This window comes from Pundamilia nyererei, unplaced genomic scaffold (genome assembly GCF_000239375.1).
Source record: "Pundamilia nyererei isolate P.nyererei 1_Seehausen unplaced genomic scaffold, PunNye1.0 scaffold00003, whole genome shotgun sequence".
Taxonomy (NCBI): domain Eukaryota; kingdom Metazoa; phylum Chordata; class Actinopteri; order Cichliformes; family Cichlidae; genus Pundamilia; species Pundamilia nyererei.
In genome coordinates, this window is record NW_005187404.1 from 606,982 (window position 1) to 632,085 (window position 25,104).

General features: G+C 38.1%; 1 protein-coding gene across 5 annotated transcripts in view; it reads right to left on the reverse strand.

Annotated features, from left to right (window-relative positions):
* Positions 1 to 25,104, reverse strand: part of zbbx (zinc finger, B-box domain containing) — a 69,945-nt gene that overhangs the window by 34,917 nt on the left and 9,924 nt on the right. For 3 of the 5 annotated variants that reach the window (XM_013910675.1, XM_013910680.1, XM_013910683.1), the window contains exons 4-8: positions 21,865 to 21,967; positions 21,139 to 21,190; positions 20,399 to 20,496; positions 17,412 to 17,507; positions 2,908 to 3,090 (exon numbers count right to left, since the gene is read on the reverse strand). In XM_013910675.1, coding sequence (XP_013766129.1) covers positions 2,908 to 3,090; positions 17,412 to 17,507; positions 20,399 to 20,496; positions 21,139 to 21,190; positions 21,865 to 21,967 — 532 coding nt within the window. The remainder of the gene's footprint in view (positions 1 to 2,907; positions 3,091 to 17,411; positions 17,508 to 20,398; positions 20,497 to 21,138; positions 21,191 to 21,864; positions 21,968 to 25,104) is intronic. The other 2 variants (XM_005720544.2, XM_013910677.1) reach the window with 2 other exon arrangements.

The following is a 25,104-nucleotide window of genomic DNA, read 5'->3' on the forward strand; positions in this document are numbered from 1 at the left end:
TTTGGACATTAGCTTACAATTTAGTGGATCATTTAATGAGTAGTTAATACAATTGCAGCCTACAACCAGCCCCTTAGATGTGATATTAAAAAAAATAAACAGTAGCTGTCTTTTGGCGGGGATAAAATGTTTAATAAATTTTGCACACAAAGGCAGCCGTCGTTTTTATTTTGTTGCAGTTGTTGCTGTTTTTAAATCATACTGCATTCTGGGTAATGATGTCAAATATTTGTACCAGTCTTGGTCACAGTCTCTGGATCCTCTAGGAAGACAAACATGTAATGTCTCCAAGAACCTCTATTTATGCCCAAGCACAACCTAACTGAGCAGGAAAGCTTAACTGCCATTATCAGAGATGTGCATTAAAATGACAACTATGATAGAAGGGACGAGGCAGCTGTCTGACTTTTTAATCCAAGTCAGTGTTGTTTTCACACACAAACACAATCCATAATATTGACTCACACACTTCGCCTGGCCACTGTCTACCATCATCCACTATGTCTGTATCCAGCTAAGTAGCTGCATCACTCTTAGCTGAAGAACAACATGCACTTTTTTGCTGAGCTGGTGACACTGTTGGTTGTCAGGTTCCTGCTGACTGTTGGTTCACTTTCAGACAAAGCGACCACCATAATGAACAGTTTGCTGCTTAGTGGAAAACAGAGGTGGGAAGTAACAAGTACAAATACTTCACTACTGTAGTTAAGTAGAATTTTAAGGTATCCGTACTATATACCCATTTTTAAACAAATATTTGCACTTTCTACTCCTTTTCAAAGCAGGCTCATTACGTTAGGTTTAATTTTTCACGTCACTGCAGGCCATCAAACATCAAGCCGATTTGGGCCTAAACAGTACAGCATGAAAGGCTATCGTGTTCATGTATTTATCACCAGAGGGATGTCACATAAAAGAGATTAATGAGGCAAAACTGTGTAGCATAGTTGGAGATTACAGTGGGCTGGTGTTTTGTTTTTGTTTCCTTCTTCTTCTGTTATTGAACACAACACCGGAACGACTGCAGGTGTCCATAAATTGTGGTTGTGGTACTTCAGCAAGCATAGTTAAACGTGTCGCTGTACTCCTTTCTATGCCTGTGTAAAGCACCCTGTGTGTTGGATGTATCAAAACTTGTTTCCACCACTGAAAAAAAAATCCATAAGTCAACATTCATGTTGTTATTTTTTTTCAATTCTGAGTTTTGTTTTTTGTTTTTTGTTTTCTTTTCAGTAATGGAAATTAGCTTTCATAGAACTACACAAATTAACTGACCTTTACTTGTTCTCTGACAGCATTTAGACTCCTTATCAAAGTGCATTTTAGGCACACTTGGTTTTGGTTATCACATCTTTATGGCTTTAACTAAACTAATGCATCAAATACAACAAGCCTTACTCCACCAGGACTTTCCTGCTTCTTTCTCCTCTTCCTATTGACAAGAAAGCTGTGGAGACTAAAATCAACCCTCTTCTTTCCTTTGGACTGGTAATCACAATCAAAAGCAGCACAATGTGACATTTCTTTTTCATAATTTATAATGGCGACCTTGTAATGATCGCTCTGGAGTGCCATTAATTTACCCTAAGTGCACTGCACACACAAAGTAATGGTGTCTTTCATAGGTCAAAATAAGGATTATAAATTCAGGATTTTTCAAACAATGAAAATATGTGTTTATAACAGCCTAGATGAGTTTCAGGAGAGTAAATTTACACCTTGAGGCTCAAATGTTGAGTTCCTTTTAATAAAAATGACACATCAATTTTAAATATTCAGCCTATTACCAGAATTAAAAACATATTAAGTTATGTGTTAAGCAGGGAGGTTTCTATGTCTGTTGCTGCTCAGACTGGTGAAAATTTAAAGCCTGTATATGAAGTTTTAACATATAAGTTGAACACTAGTTTGACATTCAAAGACATTTCCTCAGTACCTTCTGACCCCAGCTGTTCAAAATGACTGCTGTTTGAATAAGGTCAACTGAGCTCGGTGGTATAAAAAGTCTGAAATGTCAATCTAACTGTTCTTGCCAGACCTACACAGCTGGAGGGCATTTTTTAGTCCAAAGGTGCATGCAGTTCACCAGCCTGCCTGTAGATACAGCCTGTGGATATAGCGTCAATTAGAGTTTGTTTGAAGTCTTTTCAATTGACTCACAGTGTGCAGGGGTAAAATTTAACAGTGTTAAGGCTTGTCTGGTATGTCTGAATTAAATTTTCACAGCCGGTTAACTGCAGTAGAGAAGAAAATGTATTCAGTAATCAATGACCATTTGAAATTTTTTTACATACGTAAAAAGTAAATAAATAATTGTTGGTATAACAATTGGCAAAGCCCCATTATTAAGAATATCATTTAATCTCATATTTAGATTTTCTTTAAATAAAATGGATGGAAAACACGTTTAGTATAATTTAATTAGTTTTTATTATTCCCTAATTAAATAAATAATGAATAAAAATGACAAACCTCAAAAATTATGTGTGAAAGACAGAAGCTTTGTTTTAAAGAAAACATGGCTTTTCTTATACTTCTATACGTTTTAAAGCCATGGCCTTGTTATCTAGTCCAATACTGCATTTTTGTAAGTGTCATAGCTCATCTTACTGCAACATTTCAACATCCATTTAAGCTCTGCTTAATTTTTTGTCATCAAAAACTCAAGTAAGCAAAATTACTCAATGGACTGCCGTAGCAGTTCAAGTCTTTAATGCTGTATATTGGTTTGTTTAGCACAGTGCTTAGCACAGTTAAGCACATGCATACTGTACAATATTTAACGTATTAAACAAGTCAATGCATCTCCACTTTGATCATGTGTACAACTAACTGAGTAGTTTAGAAGACTTCATAAACACTGAACATTTATATATCAATAAGTATTAAATCGTAGTTATTGCTTACCTTGCCGCAGTCAGGATTTTCCTCAGCTTCTGTTCTTTTTCCTGGACTCTCATTTTGCTGTCTGGAACTGGGGGTAGTACCAGGATTGGGATTAGGACTGGTGCTATAGTAGGAGCTAGGGTCAGTCTGTTTCTGGAAGCTGTTGACAACATCTCGAGTGCTCACACGGGTCTGTAAGTCTGTCTGTAACAGAAGGCCATAGCATGTGAGACTAGATCACTATGTTGTTACTCATAAAAATGATAGAAACTAAATACTGCAAATAATATAGCAGATGAAAAAAAAATACTGCATTAGGACAAATGGGGACGAATTGATACATAAGCTATAGCATAAAATCATAAAAGAGGTACACAGCAAAATCTCCAGTGTTAAATTAACACTGGAGATTTTGCTGTGTATTTATAAATTAAAAGTAAATGTCAAGGTTATTAATTTCTGCACAAGGCAATCCTATGAAAGTATGTTTAGCTAACCTGCATTTCTCTGAAATGTTTGTTTATAAATAGCTCGATCCCACTTGCGGGAAAAACAAGATCAGAGGCAAAGCTGTGCATTTTGTTGTAAAAAAGCCACAGGAGTGCAGAGGTAGACTCTTCAACAATGCTATTATCACAAAGATAAGAAATGTTGATCAGCAAAAACAATGAACAGAAATTTATTAATAAATAAAGGTTGTACTTTCTTTACAATGAATGTCCTAAAAGTCAAACTGCAGACAACAGAGTGACAAATTTTCCAGAAATGAAAAAGGTGTTGAACAAATTTGATACACAGTAATGACAAAAAGTCAATGAGATGAGGGCTCTTTCGACAACTGCCACGAACCCCATTTAGAGGTTACAACCTAATCATTTTAAGTGCTCATACTTACATCACTGGCATAACCTTGAAAGTCACAACAATGAACTCCATTTTATATAGTTAATGTGTGCATCTTTATTTTATGTAAATTAATCCACAAAGAGCCTGGGCAGAAAGGGCGACATGTATAGACTGGAGAAGGACATGGAGCCTCAAACTGAGCATTGTGGCCATCACTATCTTGTTTTTGCTGTTACATCAGTGGAAATACTATCAGGTCAAAGAAAGATATGAAGGAGAATTCTTAAGGAAACAAAAAAAGATCGTCTGACTTGGTGCTAGGCTGCTCAACTATGTGATGGTAGATATTGTTGATATTGGACTGCTTTAGAGAAACTACAATGTTGTAAAGATGGACTAAAAAAGTCTATTTTAAATACACTGGCTCACTCTCGCTATGTTTATTCACCATGTTTGGTCAAAAATGTGTCTTCACTACTACATTTAGGATTATAGAAAAAAAGAATATATAGGCTTTAAATTGAAATGAAATGCTTGTCCACTGAGATTAGTGGACATCATAGTATTTCCACTGATGTCACAGCCAAAACAAGATGGCGATGGCCAAAATGCTCCGTTTGAGGCAGTGAATGTAATAACCTGGGATCCAGCGTGAAACAAATCAGAAACACCCCTATGATTAAACAATAAGTAAGGAACATGACTACCCTGCCTGTGACAGGGTTAAATTGGTCTCACCCTGGAGCCAGATCTGTGCATGGTGCTCACAGGAGGGAGCCCAGTGGCTGGCAAAGCCAGAAGGTGGTATAGGGTTTAGGTGCTCTGTGTATCAGGCACAAATCAGGGGCAAAGGTCCTGACGAATCTTGCTTTAGAAACATGGAATGTATGTCACCTCTTCATTCAATATTGTATTCCATGACTAACCAAGGGTGCGAAGACTATAGACTTACATACATTTTGTCCTTAAGTAATACACCAACAAATGTGGAGTCAAGAAAACATTGAGGAACTGAAAGTTTTGTTAAAGCTACATAAGAGTTTTAGTCATTTTGATCATCTTTTCTGGCAATTATGGACAACAACTCATATTGGAGATATTGCTCACACTCGTTCTGTTGACATTTTTCATCACTGACTTTTTTAATGGAGATGTAACCACAAATTTCAACTGTGTTCATTATGTGCAATTTCGTTTGTGAGCTATGGTTTTGCTGCATTTTCGGAATTTAGAAAAGGTGGTAGACTGACAAGATGTAAGGAAACTTTTCCATGTGTCCCTGTTGCACCACACCTGAATAAAATTAGTAGGTCATTGGCATGAGTATAGAACTTGACTGCATGATGAAGTGGCAACCCCTAACCATACTCGAGTAAATTTAAGTAAATTTAAGTGTTTGGAAAAATGTACTTCTTAAAGTACTTCTATTGCACCATGTTCATTCACTTATGCGCTGCTGTAACATGAATCAAATGGCTGAATTGCCACCTCAGCATGCAGTCAAGTTTTATAGAGTCTTGCTAATGACCTACTAATTGTATTCAGCGGTGTTGCAACAGGGACACATGGAAAAGTTGCAGGACACCAGCCCTCAAGGACCCCTGATGTAGAGCATTTTGTAAAAAAAAAAATGCATATCCATTTTTTTGGTCAGTGGGTGACACAAAAAGGAAACTGGCTAAGAGTATTTCGGCTCTATCAAAAGCTGTGTGAACTGGAAAGATGAAAGATTTACTTTCCTTACAAAAAGACCATGGTTTATGCACCAAATTGTTCTGTAATCTGTTGTTTTTGTTTATATGTGGACAAACAATTAGGTGATTAAATCTCTTTTCAATAACTATATTCCCACTAACTCTGCTGTAGTATCTAATATTGTGAGTCCAGATAAAGAGATAAAGTCATATTTTGACAGAAAGCACACCTAGGGCCAGATTTACTAATGGTCTGCGCCAAATGGTCTGTGCAAGACCATCTTCTGATGTTCCAAAGCTGCTGTATTTACTAAAGAAGCTCAGAGTCAATTTTGTGACTAAAGGGCATGGATATGGGTATTTTTATGGAAGCCATATTTTAGATGTATTCATTGGAGTTTTGCTTGTAGAACACAAGATTTTGGGAGGAGAGTCATTAAGTGAATCACATAAACTTAATTTACAAAATGTTCACAGCATACAATTTACTGCGAATTGTATCGACTTAAAAACACAAAAAAACATGTTTTATTTTGCACCTAACATGGTTGTGATAGTTGTTGCTAGGAATGTTAATTTATTTGGAGTCAGAGACAGAGACTATATCAGAACAAGTGTGTAATTGGGTGGGTGTATCGCTCAAAGCTGTAAATGTGGTGCATATATCCTCAGGGGAAAATCTGTATTCCCCAACCACATGTTGACTGGTTTCCGGAGTTTGCAGGCTGTCGTTGGATGAAATCAGTCACAAAGAGGGTGCTACACTAAAAAGCTTGTAGTGGTTTCTTTGGTTTCTCGCAGACTGCAACAGGACCCTGTAATATGCAACTATTCACTTACTCACTACTAGCTGAGCAGTAAAACTAAATCATAAAAGAAAAGGCATCATCTTCAAGGTAAAAAAAAAATTTATCTTATTGCTCAAACAACACACTTCCAAAAGCACAACTTTAACTGAAAGCAGACATACTCCATTTTTGGTTTGCATCACTCTTTTCATAGTTGCTGCTTAGAGAGTACTTTGCAAGGGTTTGCAGAAAAATCGAAATTTTCCATATAAACTTCAGGCAAACGCTGCAATCCACTAGTGGTCCAAGTGATCACAGGCAGGTTGCAGCACCATATAGCTTTTTGAAACCAATTTTAGCTAGCAACAGCAAGTAACTTCCTACACTGACAACAACTAGTCAGGGAATACCCATTTTTCACTGACCAATCACTGCTTGCCAGGGGTTGCTTACTGGTCTCTAAGGCGTGCGTAACTGGGGCTAAGAGAAACTGCCAGCACACTTTCCCTAGTGAAAAATGTCCAGTAGGTAATTTCCAGGAGCTTGCCAACTGGTCTCCAGACCTGTGTGACTGGACCCAAGCTTTGGCTCTGTTATATAGGTTTCACTACACCCTTGCCCCAAATGTTTAGGGTCAAGCTCCAAATATTACTTCCTCCTCAGTAGTATTGGTATTTTTGATGAAATAGAGCACAGCTTTAGAGTGCAAGAATCCCAATACAAGACACATACAAGGATTTTTCTTGTTTTACAAGTAACCAATTTACCTTTTACAGTAACCAGAGTGATTTGCAGTGTTTCAGGTTTTCAGTCACATTCTCACACAGATTAGCACACATTGAAAATGTCTTGTGTCAATCTGTCTTTTCCCAGTAGTCTTCACACCCAGAGCAACTGCTTTTTTCCCCTTCAAACTGGCAGTTTATTGACAGACAGGCGTGAAGTGTGACAGATTAATGTCTGAATGTTACAAACCGGCTTCATATTACCTACACTGCCACACAGCCTGTTGGAAAAAAATGAATAACACATGTACTTAAGCACCCGGCAATGTAACAGTTCATCCCTCACCCCTTTATTAACACAGGGATGGATCACCATCTGATGTAATTAATGTGGTGTCTTTTTCTACATCTGGTACATACAGATTTCAGGTTTTTAATGGTGGGATTGTAATAACACAGATCTTCTTTTTGAGTCCTGCTGTAATCGAAACCACAAGATTTATCCAGGGAACAGATGTCTACAGGGATCCCACACGCAAAGTTCCCAGCAATTTCAGACAGAAAAAAAATTGCCTTTATATTAAAAACACCTTCAGCTGCCTCTAATTAATCTGAAACACATCTGTAAATCCTGCACAGCATATTTTTTTGGTTAGCAGACAACACTTCAATTCTGGTGATGGTCACGACTGAAATGAACTGGTTGTGTCTTTATTTATAAATTAGTGCACTGTTCATAGATCACTTACAGAACTGTTCTCACTGTACTGTTCTCTGTACTCACTGGCACATTTTTAAGAACACAGCCTCATCCTAATTTGTACCACTTAGTAAGTCAGGCCCCAATGTACCGTATGTTATTTTAGTTAAACCTTTTTCTCCTGTCTTTATCTTGGCAGTAGAGCTGGGCCGTGAACATATGTGTATTAATTCCCAGAGTTCACATTGTAACCAAGCTGGAAATATGAAAAGAAAAGAATCTGGTGGCATTAAGTGGCAGAAAATCAGCAGCACTTATAAACGTGACAGACAGCTGTTTAAAACAGCAGCTTAACTGATCTCTCATATGAGCAACTTCATCATCGTCGAGTTCACTTTACAATTTTCCTGTTTTTGTGGAGCTGCTGTCATTCAGGTGACACGTGAACAAGTTTTGCAGCATGTACTGTATATTATGGTAACTTTGTTATTGCTAGCCTCGAAACCAGACCTGTAGCAACCTCAGAGATTCACACTGCCTTACAAGATTCAGATAAGGCACAGGCAATTTACTAGACACAGAGATAGAGATGACATAAGACTTTTAACTCAGACATTTTTTAATTGTGGGTAGGATGGCTCTCAATAAACTATGCACAACTATGCCACCATGAAAGCAGGCATTTTTTAGCAGAAGATTTGTTTCTGTTGGCAACACTAGCTCCTGAAAGCAAAAAGTACAACGATATAGAGTTCCTAGTCAGACCCTCTTGTTCTGTAAAGGATTCTACATCTGGTCTTCCACAGTAACACAGTGTAATAATGTCGTATAGAGGAATGGATTTGCATTCGCCCAACTAGACAGAAACACGCACTCAGTCTGAAATATCGCTGGTCTCATCAGCGATAGAAGCAAAGGCCAGCTAATTTGGTGATACACTCTAAGTGCTGAATTTAGTATCTTGTGAGAGCGAATGTCTCGAAACATAATCCAACAAACCTGGGGACACTTTTTTTTTTTTTTACTGCAATCTTTGCATCGCAAGAAATTTTAAACAGTGCAACTGCTGAAGCAATTGTTCTGGTTCTCTTTCTGGTAATCAGATAGCCTTATTTACAGGTATGAACTGTGGTTGTTATCAAGATTATCTAAGTGCTTCTGATACCAAATTTTGACAGCATGGAGACAATGAGCTGAGTCTGGTAGCAACCTTTAGAAACGTATGATCTAAAAACCATACAAACCTTTGGCTGACACAAATGCTTCAAAGCTTTGATCTTTGCCAAGGAAACTGACAAGGTAACTCCCAATATATTAATTTCTTAATCCGATACGCTTTAAATAATTTCCCCCAGGGATCAATAAAGTATTCTGATTCTGATTCTGATTCTTTAGCATAAATATATAAACCACCAATAAAATAAAAAATAATATCATGTGAAAGAAAAGGTTTTCATAGAAATGTGTGGAGTCCTGTGAAAAACGGAGTATATTCCTAATGTTCACTGATGCTTTCATGACAATTAAGAGAGTAAATGGCAGCCAGGTGATGTTAATAAATGCACTTGACTATTGATCACCATGAAGTGTGAGCACAGCTATAAAGACAGAGGCTTTGGCACTTTACTAATCAAGAGCATTCAGGTAACACAATGTCACAATCAAATGGACGTCCCAGTAAATTCACCCTAAGGTCAGACCATGCAATGCTCAGAGAAACTCCAAAAAGCCCAAAAATTATAAAAAAAATTCCAAAAAAAAAAACAACCACCTAGGAGCATCTCAGATGCAGCTCAGACTTTACGGACTTTAGTTAGCATGTTAAATGTTAAAGTTCATGTAACACGAGAAAAATAGCAAGGTAACCTCCCTGTGTTTATCACAACAAAAAAACACAGCAGCTGCCTTTTGGTTGTACTGAATCATTTCACATCCTGCGACCGATCACAACTTGTGATGACTAAATGGTTGCTTAGAGCTTAAGGGTTATTACAACCACTTTTTGATAGCAACAAATTAGTGATTTTCAAAAATCTATCACCCTTAATTGCTGCATTATCAGAAACAAATTGCATGCAATTGCTAACTTGACCCCATTCAATCAAAGACAGACTGACTCGGTGTTATGGAAACATTTATGGCAGTTTTTTGTGACAGTGTTGGAATGCCTGAAGCAAAAAAAAAAAAAAATTGAAGCGAGATTATTATCTTACTGGATAAAATAAAGTTTGCAGGTGATAAACTGCAATACTTTGTGAGTGAAGTATTGTCACAATATCATATCACCAAAATCATGCATCAAACAGGAAAGTATCCCCAGCACAACAGGAGATCTACAACAGAATGATTTAAAATGAAATAAAGTGTTATAAATGCCCAGGCAAAGTCCAGACCTCAACCTGGTCAAAATGTTGTAGTGGGACACTAAGAAAGCTGTGTATAAACGAAGCAACATTGTAAAATAAAGAATTAGACCATATTCCTCGAAAATAATGTGAGAGGCTGAGAAAGTAAACTTGTAACTAAAGGTGGTTCTACAAACTACTGAACAATGGGGAGTGTCTAGTTTGTCACAGGACTGCATGGAGTTCTGTGACAAACTCTCTTTTTCAGATAATTGTGTTCATTACCTTTAATCTTTGTACTAGCTCTCATTTTACATAAGCTGCACTGACAAGCAAGTTGTCAAAAAATGTCAAGCATCCAAATTCTGTCTTTGGTTCGCAATAACACCAAAACTTTCAAAGATGGCCTCCTAAAAGTTGTTCACAAATGACCTCAAATGAACTCATATATGTGCTTGTACCCCTTTAATCAATTTCAAACTGCAATCTACATAATAATAATGTTTAACAGGTCAGAATATAAACCATGGCAAGTCGTTATGTAACTGTAAGTGCAGCCGTCTTCTCTTTGAATTTTTGTCAGACAATCACTAAAGCCTCAAATCCTCAAAGACAGTATTTGGGACAGCCCTAGACTGCATAGAGTGGGTACAGCTTTGAACTTCTCCTTTCTTCTTTTTTCCTTCTTCAGACAACTTCTGTCACTTTTCGTTTGTACAGCTAATTGTAATACAATAAATGCCTTCAAGGAGAAACTGTCCGAAAGTATGCACTCACATCATCATACCGTATCATAATGCACTGTCAAGAATTCATAGACACTTTTTAAAGTTAATTCAGCCTCATATCTAAGGGTGAAAAGTTTTGTTCAAGTGTTTTTGCCAGTCTTTTGGGATTATCAAAGCTTTCTTCTACACTGGGTTTAACTGTTAAGATTCTGAAAGCCATCCTTCAAATCTGACATCAAAAATAATGCAGTTTAAAGTTTACACAACGGCTTAAAATGGTAAAACAATCATGATGTTTTCGTCATTAATATTGGCTCTTAATTGTGCACACAGATTCTCGTTCACTTGGAAAATCTGTCCAACACATAGTATCACTTATTGTAAGTGAGATAATACCATCTATAATTTTTCCAGGATGTTGTTTAGCTGTGAAACCAGGATCACTGAACTTGCCTTCAAGAGAGTATGTTATTAAGGTCAAGAGAGTAATTTTAACTTTCCCTTTGGAAACAGACAAGTGATGTAGGGAAGACTTTGCGCACAACAATGAAAAGTAAACTCGCTCAGTCGCATCAATCAATTACTTAACCATAGTTTTTAGTTTCTAAAACCACCATGAGTTCTGCTAAGTTTTACAGTGCTGTAAGTTTTCTAAGCATCAGAAAGAAAGAGTGAGGGGGTGAGGGTAGTATGAGAATATAACATTTTCATAACCTTTACATTTGCTAAATTAGGCACACTATTGTCAATTATAATTAATGCTGTAAAGCTTAAACTTAGCTATTAAGTTTCTTGATATATCATCGCATACCATATTCATTTGGTACTCCCTACAGGTTAGGCTAAATCAAATACTGAAAATGCTCTGCAAACATTAATTGAACCACGTTTGGGAGTGTGTGTGTGCGGCTGGACACAGGAGCTGATGAGGCACCGATGAAAGCCCCAAAACAGCATAGTGATGAACTTAATATTCATTTTGCCTTTTTGTCTCTCTTCCTCCCTCATTCTTTCCAAGGCAAATAAAACAGGATTAGCAGAAGAGAGAAAGAGATATGCCTGCGTCAGCTGCATGTGTATAATCCTCAGTCTTTATGTCCTGCCAAAATACACAGTTTTGCATTACAAGGGACTAAAGTGAGGATAGAAACAGAGATGAACACTGAGGAGATGTAGATGGACAGTTGTCTTGTGTGGTTTCATAGAGCTGTGCAGTTTTTCTCTTTGTCAGTATCCATGGCTTTGTTTCACTGTGGTGGCTACTGTATACACATCAGTGTCTCCAGCCAATGAGAAGTCAGGTAGCACACAGGATAAGTACAAAGAAACATAAATAAAGTGGGGTCGGTACCTGACCGGTCAGTACCAAAGTGCCTGTATAAACAGTGTTTATTTATGTGTTAATTCTTTTATTCAATTCAATTCAATTTTATTTATATAGCACCAAATCACAACAAAAGTCGCCTCAAGGCACTTCATAGGTACAGAGAAAAACCCAACAATCATATGACCCCCTGTGAGCAAGCACTTTGGCGACAGTGGGAAGGAAAAACTCCCTTTTAACGGGAAGAAACCTCCGGCAGAACCAGGCTCAGGGAGGGGAGGCCATCTGCTGCGACCGGTTGGGGTGAGAGAAGGAAGACAGGATAAAAGACATGCTGTGGAAGAATAATGTAACTGTCAGAAAATTGCCCAAAAAAGATTAAGCTGACAGTGTCATGATATCATGTTTGCTTTTGCTCTGCCTGGATACAGCAAAAAGGCAGAATATTCAAAGGCCAGGTGTAAAAACAAAGTTGAACTGGAAAATTTAGAAAGATTTACAGTATTAACAGGATGAACAGTTACATCCATACAATTTTGGACAGAGACAACACAGTTCCTTCATTTCAAGGGAACAAAAGTACTTGGACAAATTAAATAACTGAAAATAAAGTGTTTATTTCTAATACTTGGTTGAAAACCCTTTGCTGGCAATGACAGCCTGAAGTCTTGAACTCATGGACATCACAACATGTTGGGTTTCCTACTTTTAAATGCTCTGCCAGGCCTTCACTGCAGTGGCTTTCAGTTGCTGTTTGTTTGTTGGCCTTTCTGTCCAAAGTTTAGTCTTCAACAAGTGAAACGCATGCTCAATTAGATTAAGATCAGGTGACTACCTTGGCCATTGAAGAATATTCTACTTCTTTGCTTTAATAAACTTCTGGGTTGCTTTGACTGTATATTTTGGGTCATTGTCAATTATGTCTATTATGAAATGCCTCCCCATCAATTTGACTGCATTTGCCTGGATTTGAGCAGACAGTATGACTCTGAAGACCTCAGAATTCAGCAGCTTCTGTCCTGTGTTACGTCATCAATAAATACTAGTGTCCCAGTGCCACTGGCAGCCATGCACAACCAGGCCATCGCACTGCCTCCGCCATGTTTTACAGATGATGCTTTGGAATGTGAGCTGTTCCACGCCTTCTCCATACTTTTTTCTTACCATCATACTGGTAGAGGTTGATCTTGGTTTCATCTGTCCAAAGAATGTTTTTCCTGAACAGTGCTGGCTTTTTTTAAGATGTGTTTTAGCAAAGTTCAACCTAGTCTTTCTATTCTTGAGGCTTATGAGTGGCTTGCACATTACAGTGAACCCTCTGTATTTACTTTATAGACTTGGATATCACTACGCCTACCTCCTGCAGAATTATTCTGCGATCATCCATTACTGTTGTCTTCTTTCCAGGTCTTTTTTGCGTTGCTGAGTGCTCAGTGCGTTTTTTCTTTCTCAGGATGTACCAAACTGTAGATTTTGCCACTCCTGATATTGTAGCAATTTCTCAGATCGTTTTTTGTTTTGTTTTGTTTTTGCAGCTTAAGGATAGCTTTCAGCTCCTTTAACTGCATCTTCCAGATAAAAGCACCACACCTCAAATCAAATCATCATACACACAACTGCCCATAAAATAGCCTTTTAGTCAATTGTCCAATTACTTTTGGACCCTTTAAAAACGTGTTAAGGAGCTGAAACTCCTAATCCCTTCATCCAATTTGAATGTAGGTAACCCCAAATGAAAGCTGAAAGTCTAAAATCATGTCCATATCCAATATATAACTATAATTGGAATATGTTTCAATAAACAAGTTTTTAAAAAAAAAACTTGTGTCAGAGTCCAAATATATATGGAGCTAACTGTAGTTATGAACCTTGGAATACAGTTGGCATGGATTTTAGCAATTTTGTAAATGCAAATAGTTCCAAGCAGTAGCCAAAGCTTCGTCAGTGGACTGTAGTCAGATGCTAAAATCAAATCCTCTCTCAACAACTACATAAGGGAACATGAGCTAAGAAACAAAGAGTGTCAGAGGGCTGTTGCCAAGTTTAAAAAAAATTCCAATGCTCAATGGTGCGAGGGGCTTCAGTGTTGAAAGTGTATGTGGAGCTGCACCCCATCCTCTTGGGCTGATACAAAAGATAGCAAAGGGGTGAAATATTGGTAGAGAAAACCAAGGTGGATTAAAAGATGTTTTGTTTTGTTTTTTGAGCCTTCTAAATGAAAGCACAATCAAAGCTTGTGCAACTAAAAAGCAAATAAAAGTCCATGTTGTAACAGTGGCTTCTTAGGCTGATTGAAATGTCTTAATGCAGGCAGACGCTGTGCCATCATTTGTTCTATCTTCAAATTTGTAAACTTGGCTACAATCTCAGACAACAGACATTTCAGACAGACAGATCTAGATCAAGGTGGGTGTGGGGTCAAACCCCACTAGGTTTGATCATATAAACTTGGCTTAATTTGAATTCAGTGGCGACCTGAAATAATTTATGTTTGTTAATATTTTGAATTCCAGGGTGATTACCACAGCTCTGGGTGGTGGAGGTGGACTACCAAACACTTCCTTTACATAAAGCTGAGACAAAAAAAAACCTTTTACCACTGTGTCAAACACTCTTTTTCACTATCACATGGCATGGAGCATCAATAAGAGCATTGATATAAAATCCTAACAATACCCATCCCTATTAAAGCAAAAAAAGGGTATCCATATAAGCTGAGCAACAGTGCATGACAGCTTGTTAATAATTGTTAATTGTTAATACACAAAACGCTTAGAAACCCATAGAAACACATCTTGTCGAGAAACAGAATAGTAGCGTATATCCATATGACATATTGTATCTTTTGATTATTCTGTACATCCTTGGATAAATTAGCTTTCCCTTTTAGATATGCTTTCCATACTAATTTGGCTCAATAGGCTGCTGATTAACAAAAACAAGCCTTTGTGTGTCTACGTGTGAGTGTGTATTTGCATGTGGTCTCAACTATTGTATACTGCAGTGAGCATTTGTTTATATGAGTACAAAAAATATAATCTGTATGCTTGTTATCTATTTCCAAAAGTACACACTGAAGGTGTCTGAGAAGTGCAGGCTTGTGTCTGAGTATCTAATCTCAGGTCTTGGACAACTTTTAGACAATATGTTAAATAATAGTGTTACTCTGTTGTACCTATGCACATCCACTGTCTGCTTCTGTTTATATTGTGACTTAATAAACAATTGTTCTACATGACTTTTAATTGGTATTTACAACTACTCAGATTAATAGACATTATCTATAGAATCTTTCCTCTGCTGTGCAAACAGCATTGGCTTACTGTAATTAAACTGTGACATTGACCTGCTGTCTTGTCTTTCTGTCTTTGACTGAAGACTGCTGTTAGCACTGTTTAATTGACTGCTGTTGAGGAGTGTTTTCTGTCTTTAAAAGAGTGTGGTAGGGCCATGAAATGTGTTTTGTACATCTATGAGTAGCCTTCAGTAATCTGTTTTTTTAAACACTTATTTAACCTGAAAATTAAGCTCTTGATATATAGAAAATCATCTCTGAAGAGTGAAGATGCAGTGCTCTTTAAAAGTCTTGAGCCAACTGTTTCTTTATATTTTTCTTGCAAGAACCCAAACTTTGTTGTAAATTTTAATGTGGTCTTGAGCAATAGTTCTGCAGGCTTTCTGAACACCTTTCAAAGCTTTTCTTTATAGATTGACTGCTTTGGTCAGGTCCAGTCCCTGTGCCTGAGCAAACTGGACAAGTGGCTTAACGGTATCTCTAGCTGATGAACAGTATCTGAAAGTCATGCCTGGAGAAAATAGGAAAAAATCCAGCAAAGACCTGACACAGGACCTGAGGGATGGACCTGATCCCTCAGTAGATTCATCAGTTGTTGACTAAAGCCTGATCAGAAATAGTCTCAATGGAAGGGTGGCTCTCAAGAAGCCATTCTTAAGGAGGGGAAACAAGGAGAAAAGGCTTTAGTATGTCAAATTACACAAGAACTGGACTGGACCAGTGGCACCAGGTCTTATGGAGTAATGAATGCAAATTTGAAATTTTAGCTTCAAATCCTTCAAGTCCTCATCAGAATATGTACAGAGGAGGTCAGGAGAGAGGTACAACAGTGAGTGTCTACAGCCATCTGTAAAACACAGCAGAGGCTCTGTGATGGGTTGGTGCTGTATTTAGACTGGTGGAGTTGTGGATCTTGACAAAATCGGTGGAATTATGAACACAGAAAAGGATCAGATTTTGATCAACCATCTCAACTGCTACATTTTTCAGTTTGACAATGATCACAAACACACTAACAATGTACTAAAAGCATATCTGATAGACAAACACACAATGGAGCACCACCAGTTAGGAACTACCCAGAGCGTGGACTTCTGATGCCACGGTTTCAACGTTATTGAAGCAGTCTGGGATGTACTTGACATAGAACAAAACAAACGACAGCCATAAATAAATGGTGATTTGTTGTGATTTGGCGCTATACAAATGAAATTGAATGAATTTAAAGCTCTTCTCCTCACATACAAAACCTCGATTAATCCGGCTCTGTTAAAGATTTCATAGTACCAGGCACTCTCTGTAATTTTTTATTATAGATTAGACTTTAAAGGATAAACAAAAACTTTCTTGTTCACTCAATACTTTTCATTCTATGTGTGTTTATACATCATAACTGATTTAATCATTAATTGTTAAACTTTGTTTCGCTCTCCTATAGGTAGCCTTTGTCTTTTTTCCCCTCACCCAAAACCGGTCATGCTGGATTGCTCTCTCTGTTTCTGTTTCTCCAAATTTGAGCTAAGTTTTACTTTCCTCATTGTCATTCATTGGTGAGGGATCAGCGTCAGTGAAACAGGTTGGCTGCTAGCTACCACAGTTAGAATGGACACAGAAGCATGGCAACAAAGAATGGTCAGCTGTTTGTTAGCAAGTTAAGTTTTGACTTGTTCATGTTAAACACAAGTAAATTAGTCTTCAGAGCAATAAGTCTAGGTTAGCTGCTAGTGTGAGAAAATTCATTTATTGAACATATTGACTCAAGTGACATTGGGTCAGTTAGAAAGTCAATTCATGATTTTATTCGTGTAATTGCCCAGCCCTGTGTACTGTTTGTGTGTGTTCTTGTGTATACTAAACTGGTATGATGTTCTGAAGAAGAGAAATGACAAAAAAGATGAGAGATAGTTATGAAGATATAATAATGATCAGCTATCTAAGAAACGAAAAAGACAAAAATGAGTAAAGCTGAAGAAGAATAGGATCAAAACATTTATTACTGAAAGCATAAGTGGAAGACAAAGAAAAAAAGAGAGTTGGACACAGAGAAAATAGATTTGATACATATGCAAACAACACTCACTTGAATGGGAATCATTTTATGGAACTTCAGTGCCCCCTTATGGTGAAATCTGGCAAAACAGCCAACGCAGTAGTTTTCAGTGCATTCAGCACACATCTGCAACACATAGACCAAGTGCCATCAGTCTGTCTGCATATAAAAACACCCACCTTTAGTGTGTTTCTATGTCTTTCAGTTTGAAAAACAATGGTCACTGCCTGTGCATGTCTGTGTACTGTATGCATATATATTAATTCATGCAAGTGGTTGCACTGGTAGGTAAAGCGCTCTTTTGCTAAAGATGTAACCTCAACCTTTCCTTATAAACTGGCGTGGTGCTGCAAGATGCATGTGTGTGCGTTTGTGTGTGTGCTAGCTGTGTGCACATTGGTGCATTTGTGCTTGGCACGTGTGTGTTGTGAGTGTGGTTGAGTGAATGCCTCTTAAGGGAGGTCATTATAATTTCTATCTGTAAGAATCAGGTCTTGTTAGTGGGAAAAAGTCATTGCATCAGCAGGTTTGGGAAACAGGCTTTGGACAGAGCACACAAGCAAGGGCAAGTGCAATGGAGACACGGAGGCTAGGGTGGAGAAAAAGCAAACAGTCAAGCAACAACTAGCCTGTGTTTGGTTTCCTTCACTGTGCATGCAAGTTTCTTTTTCAATAGATCAAGGTTTTATTACCAACACCATCACTTAAAATAGTGTAGTTTAGTGCACTCTTTCAAGAAACACTACCAATTCGTTTTATCCTTGGAGGAACTTAACTATTTCATTTATTTATTTTGTGACAGTGTGATGCAGTTCCCGATCTAATGACTTGGAAGCTTTCTGTTTCTTGCTCACTTGCATATTTGCTATGTCTACACCTGTTTATTCATAGATGAATAATAGATAATTATAATAAATAAAGCAGTACAACAAACACAATGATTCACAGTTCCATGCTGATTTCTGGATGAATAACCTTACAGTGTAAATTTATACCAGCTGATTCAAACATTAATCCAGTAAAAAAAAATTTATTTAAATACATATTATGTATTTCTGTAATTAATGTCTTTATGGGTGATGCTGTGTGTTCATTCTTTTTTTTTTCTTTTTTTATCCATACATGGAAGTATGTGTGTGAGTGTGTGTACACGCAAACCTGCAGCTGCGACATTGCCCTTTAATGGTCCCATAAAGCAGGGCCTCATTTCCCCTCTCAGGCCTGAGGATAAATTACAACCACTCCTCTGGGACTAGGCATCCCTATCAGACTGCAAGCAGCATATCACTGCACTCTTCCTACTACACAGGGAGAAATGAGGTAGCTTTTTTTTTTTTTCTTCTTTGCCTGGATGACTCTGGAATAAAGCATGAGGCTAGGTGTGCAGTGTGTGTTGCACATGAGATTTCAGCATTTTTATTACAATGAGTCATGTTTTTTTTTTTTGTTTTTTTTTAAAGAAAGAAAAAAGGACAGATGTGTGATTGTGCGTTTATGAGTGCATATGTGAGTGTGTGAGCATTTGTGTGCATAAGTGCAGTTCCAGACAGAATGGCACAGACAGTTGTAACGCTTCCCATTATTGCCATCATTATAGGGTACGAGGGCTATCCAAAATGTGTGTGCGCATGAGGGTATTGTGTGTATTTGTGGATGCATTTAGCCTATGTGCTTGCCCAGACTACCATAAGCACAACCATTAAGCCCATAACTATGGGACACTGGGGGCATCCGGCCCTTCATTGGACAGTTCAGAGCCATCATCATCATCAAACGCACTATCAAGCAAATCACATCACATTATATTTTAACATACTGTGTGTGCTGCACTTAAATAAGTTATTCCACAACAAAAAGGGAGGAAAATTGTAGATGTCAGCTCAATCAGTTCAACCCCTGCCTCTCCTTCAATTCCTCTTTAAGTCTCCCTCGCTCTTACCATCATTGTTCTTGTTCTCGTTCTCATAGAAGCATCACTTATTCAATACTAAAGTCTGCTGGCTTCATAGTGAAACACAGAATAGGATTTACACAGGGAGCTGAGGATTTAGGAGGTGGGAGCAACTGGTCATCAAACATGCATTACTCAGCTCAGTCCATTACACACACACACACACACACACACACACACACACACACACACACACACACACACACACACACACACGGTAAGGCTTCATTTCTCTCCTTCTCCCTCTTATTCACACATACAGTTTCAGGCCGTCATCCCTCCTCCTGAGCAGCAGTGGATGAAGAGCGAGAAAGAATAAACAATGGTGCCCTCAGAGGTCTCAAGTATCGATGAATGGATCCAACTAAACTGTTATCAGTGCAAACACAAACACACAGATAGACCAACAGATTGGACAGTTGAGGCACAGCGAGAGAGAGGAAGGCAGAAGAAAGAAAAAGACAGACATGAATAAGGGAGTGCAGAAAGAAAGAGAGAAACAGGTCAGAATATGGCAGATGGAAAAACTGAAAAGGAGGAGTGACGAGAAAACACGAGGAAGAAAGAAGGATGGGTAAACACATAATGACAAAAGAGGGAGGTGGGCAGGTGAAAATGAGCATCTGAATGACAGACGAGCTAACAGCTGATGCAGGAAGAAGAGAAACAAATCTATATAATAACTGCAGTAAGATATATGGGTGAGAAGAGGGGACTCCAAAGAAAAATGAAAGGGGGGGGGACTGAAAATATGACATTCAACATTTAAACTTTGAAAACAGATCAAGTGAATTGGCTCCTAGTGCTGCACGTGTAAGTGTTTGGTGTGTGTGTGTGTGTGTGTGTATGTGTGTGTGTGCCTGCCTTATTAACACACAAAACCTTTACCTGAATCCAATGAGAAAGGGCAAAATCACTTGGCAATTAGTAAAATCTGATCTTTCAAACAGACAATTTTTGCTTTGTGACAGAGCCAAACAAACCCTGCATCCATGACAGTTAAAGTGACTTTTGCCATACAGTGTTGTTTGCATTTGTTCAGGTGTGACAGTTTTTGCGTGCATACTATTCCAGCAGTCTTGACTTCACATTGTCCACATACTGTTCGCCTCAGTCTGCTTTTTCTTGCCGTCTGGGTAGGAAGTGGTGGTGGTTGAGGCGGGGCTAAAAAGAGCAAGTGCACTGTTATTAACTCTTGGTAAGGGTATTTAATTTAATATTCCTGACATTTAAGGGATATTATGCAACTGACGACCATGACCAACAGAAAAACACAGAGAGATACAGTTTAGCATGTACAGCAAAGTTTTACACAAGTATCAAAAGTGCGTCTGTTATTGGTGCAAAAAGTTGTTAAAGCAGTTAGCCTGCTTGTACAACTAGTTCACACACTGCTGTGAAATGTAACAACAAAACCAAAGGTTATATTGCCTGTTACAACATATTGTGCACACCAAAGACAGTCCTTTAAAACGTTTTCTTAGCTGTTTATAATTAATACATGACGCAGAGACATTTAACTATTGCGCCTGATGATTTTCTTTCCATCATGTTTAACATAAGTATGCCAAAGCTAAACATTTGTTAGACAGATCAGTGTGTAACGGAAAAACTCCAGAGTTTGGTACCTGCCTTTTCAAGTATCCCTCGTACTGAACTAACTGTGAAGAATGCTCTTGCATATTAACGTCCAAGTGGATGGTAGAAGGAAGTTCAATATAGTGCCAAGAGTACGCCTGCATGTCAAGCCTACCTGGTGCAGATATTTCACTTCTGAAACTCAAGTTGTGACTGTAAACGTCTCACCTGTCAGTTCTTCATCCTTCAGCACTCGGATCTTCAGTTTACCTGCTGACAGCTGTTGAGGCAGCATAGAGAAACAAATCAGCTCTCAGTTTACGAACAATCCTACGCAGTGTTCAGTTTTGTGTGTATTTGTAGGTATAAACTACTGTATGTTCATACAGTAGTATGCAGCGTTAGTGTTTACATTGCTGTATTTTATAATGTGTGAGCAAATAAATTAATAAATTACCTCATTACTCTGCTGTTGAGAACTGACTTGAACACAGTGTCTTTGTCCAGAAACCAAGTTTCCACATTAGTATTAGGAATATCAGTCTAGATTATGGTTACTGCCTCTAGCATCTCTTTTTTTCCCCAGACGTGTTCCACAACCACATTCTTTTACAGCTGAACAATTAAAAGTGGCTTTAAAATTTGGAGAAGACTGTTTTTCTGCTTTAGATTTAAAGACATCTGCATTGCAGCCCAAAGATCTAGCGTACATCCCAAATACACATGAAAACAGGATTCAAGACACATTCATAATCCTAACGTCACAAACTGAAAAACAGCTTTTGGACAATAATGCTTATACTGTATGTTAGTTTTCAGCTGTAATTAGCATGCAAACAAATGTGGCATGATGTTTAAGAGTTAAATGTGTTTTATTCTGTCACTCTAACTCACATAGGAAAAATTAGAATGAAAATTAAAGACATATAAATATATTTTTTATCTTGACGGTACCTTTTGGAGCTTGCTCTCTTTGTCTTTCTTGGAGCCATATGAGAGAGAATTGCTTGTCATGGAACCACATTCTCCAGATGCCCATTTAATCCTTTGTGAATGTCTAAACAGAGGGAGAGGTCGATTTTTCTTTGTAAATCAAACAATCCTATTAATTTGACCGTGCATATCTCATCAACAGTTACATAGCACTGATTTCTCAAAAATGACAGAAAAAAACTGCCTGAGTCCTTGATTTGTCTTGTTTATGCTTTATATCCAAAAAGACAGACTCTGATGACATTTGTTCTACACAAGATCTGTGTCTGCAGCTGAAAAGTAAAATCCAACAGAAATTCCCTTATGCAGTGTCTTGGGGATTCGGTATACCTGTTCATGCAGCATAGAGTAAATACCAATAAGTAACAATGAATGCACAGATATCTTTACATGTGCAAATTTACTTTAAAAGAAGTCTGAACACCGTTCTCAGATTGTATTATACCTGATTCGATTTCACAGAAACAACTGACACATCTTGCTATTCCTGTATTTTTATCAAGGTGGATGTGAACAGCAGGCTGGATGTAACAACACTCAAAGCTAATGTATTTTAATCTGTTGAAGTTTCCCCATGGGGCGTGAGTATTTAATAATATTGTCAGGCATTAAGATGAGGAGAAGAAATGTAGAAAAAAATGTCAGCAAAATACGGAAAAGGGTATAAAACCTGAAGTTTCATACCTTAAATCTCTCAATATTTTTTAAAGAAATATAGATGCAGATTAGTTTTATTCAATTTTAAAAATTTTATATTTTAAGAATTTTTTTTTATTTTTAGAGAGAAAGAGAAAGTAGTGGCTCATGCCTCATGCTTGGCTTTATATTGCATGATTTGGTCAAATGCAAAAGGATATTTGCCTACAATATTACAGCACAGAAGGAAGTTTAATGAATGAATTCATGAATAAATAAATGTTACATATGTGTATAAGCTTATTTCAGCCATCTTCCGCTAGTAAGCTGGGGAAGGCGGCTTAACCAGATGCTACTTGCAGGCACTGTGTATCAGGTCACACTGTGGGAAGCTGTGCATTTGGACTTTTGTGTGCCTCTCAGTGTGTGTGTGTGAGAGAGAGAGTGTGTGTGCATGACCAAGGGTTGAGGGCATGAGGCAGTTGTGCGTGTGGTGCACAGAGTTTTTATAAAAGTGTCTGTTGGGTGCTGCAGGCAGCAGGGGGTTTGAGGAGTCTCACAGCTTCCGGGAAAAAGCTGTTTCTGGCGTTGGAAGTTCTGGATCTCAAAATGTGAAACCTCTTGTGTAACGGGAGGGGGTTGAAGAGGTTGTGGAAAGTAAAGCCATTGTTGCATCTTTTTTTGTGAATGGCTATAACATGGCAGCCCCAGGTTACATTCTCAAGCTACTTTCTCACCCCATGGAGCCAAGTAGATTCTCTTTTCTTTTTTCCCCCCAAAGTGTATATTTTTTCCTTCTGTCCAGGTAAAATCAAAACGATGTAGAGTGCAGATTACATTCTTTAGGGATCAGTTAGGTTCATATGCAAACTGGAGGGAGCTGAGCTTGGTTTTATCTCGCTTTAGGCAATTCATGACAGCTGAAGTCAGTACTATTGGGTAGTAATCATTCAGACACGTCACCAGTGAATTCTTGAATGATAGCTGTGGACATAAGGGTGAGCCTGCACAGGGAGATGTTAAGATTGTTAGCACATCCTCCAGCTGGTTTGTGCATTCCCATAGACCACAAAATAGAATGTCTTCACCACCCATTGCCTTGTGATGCTTCACTTCATCTGTGATTAGGCAGGGGGCCTGTTCATCTTTCTGCGATGATGAGATAATCACAGTATGTATGAAGGTTTCTGGGTCTATAAGAGAGGATTCTATGGCTGTTGTAATTTTGCAAGGTTGGCTGGTGGTTGGCTGCGTTTCTTATTGATATAATTTTTTCTGTTTATAGATACATGTAATTTTTCTATCATGTGTAATAATCTACTTTCCTCCTTTTCTCAGGGGCGTGTCTTAGCTACATACAGTGAAACTGAGCAACTTTGCTATTCTTATCAATGCTTAGTCTAATAAACTGTGGTTCAAACATATATACAAATAACAAAGCAAGGAAGTCACTGCTATGACTGCTAGCAGCTATTAATGGCTGAAGAAGTGCATACAATTAAACGGGGATGTTTTTCTTTGTTCAAACAAAGTGAATACACAGTTTTAATCATTGAGGAAAAAATGCCATTTTTCTATCCACAGGTAGAATTTGTCTTGCTTATCACCAAAAATTAGCAGTCTTAATTTATTACCTGTGTAAAGGCACTGTCCCTTATTTTCAATAAGTAAGTGCACATCTGCTATAAGCAAATGTGACATTGCCTCCACAAATTTAGTAGAGGGTCATGGTATCTGTATATTCCTTAGTATCAATACTAAAGTGGCTGTAAAACTAAACATGTTCCAGCATTCTTAAAGCAGTTGGGTAGTGTTTCTAGGGCTCTCTCAGACTTCCCTACAATTCTCTGGCAGATATGTCTATTTCAGAACTGCAGTGTAAGACAAATGAACATTTATGAACTTACGATATATGTCATCGCCACAGTGCTGTGAACAAAATCTATTGTCTTGTCTCCTTTAGTTGCAAAATTCACATGCTGGGATCACATAACATGAAAGGTTACAAGTTTTTGCACACAAGCATGGACACAGTTGCAAATACAAAATTAAAAATGAGCACGTGTGTTCATACAGACGCACATAAGCATGTGGATACAGTTTACATACACACACTAACAGGACACGCCTGTCAGTTTGAGAAAGTGAAGAAAAGAGGGATCCTCATTTAGATGTGAGTTATTCATGCTCATGTTGTTGAATTATTTATGCTATTTATGCTATTGTGATGTCAGGCTGTCTTTGAAAGAAGTTTATTTTGGATTGAGCTGGCAGCCTGTCAAGGCACAGGAAGTCAGAGTCTGAAAATATATGTGCGTGTGATGGCAAGAGTTGCCAGCAACCCTGATGCCGTTGCTGTGCTGTGCTGACACTGAGGGTGGGCGTCAGGTAATCATCCTCAAGACATCACCTAGGCAACTGGACTGTCGCTAAGGGAGACAGTTGAGGCACACCCCTGTCAGTGCAGGATGACAGGGTGTCCCTTCAGGACAATCAACCTGGAGAAACAAGTGTGTGTGTGTGTGTGTGTGTGTGTGTGTGTGTGTGTGTGTGTGTGTGTGTGTG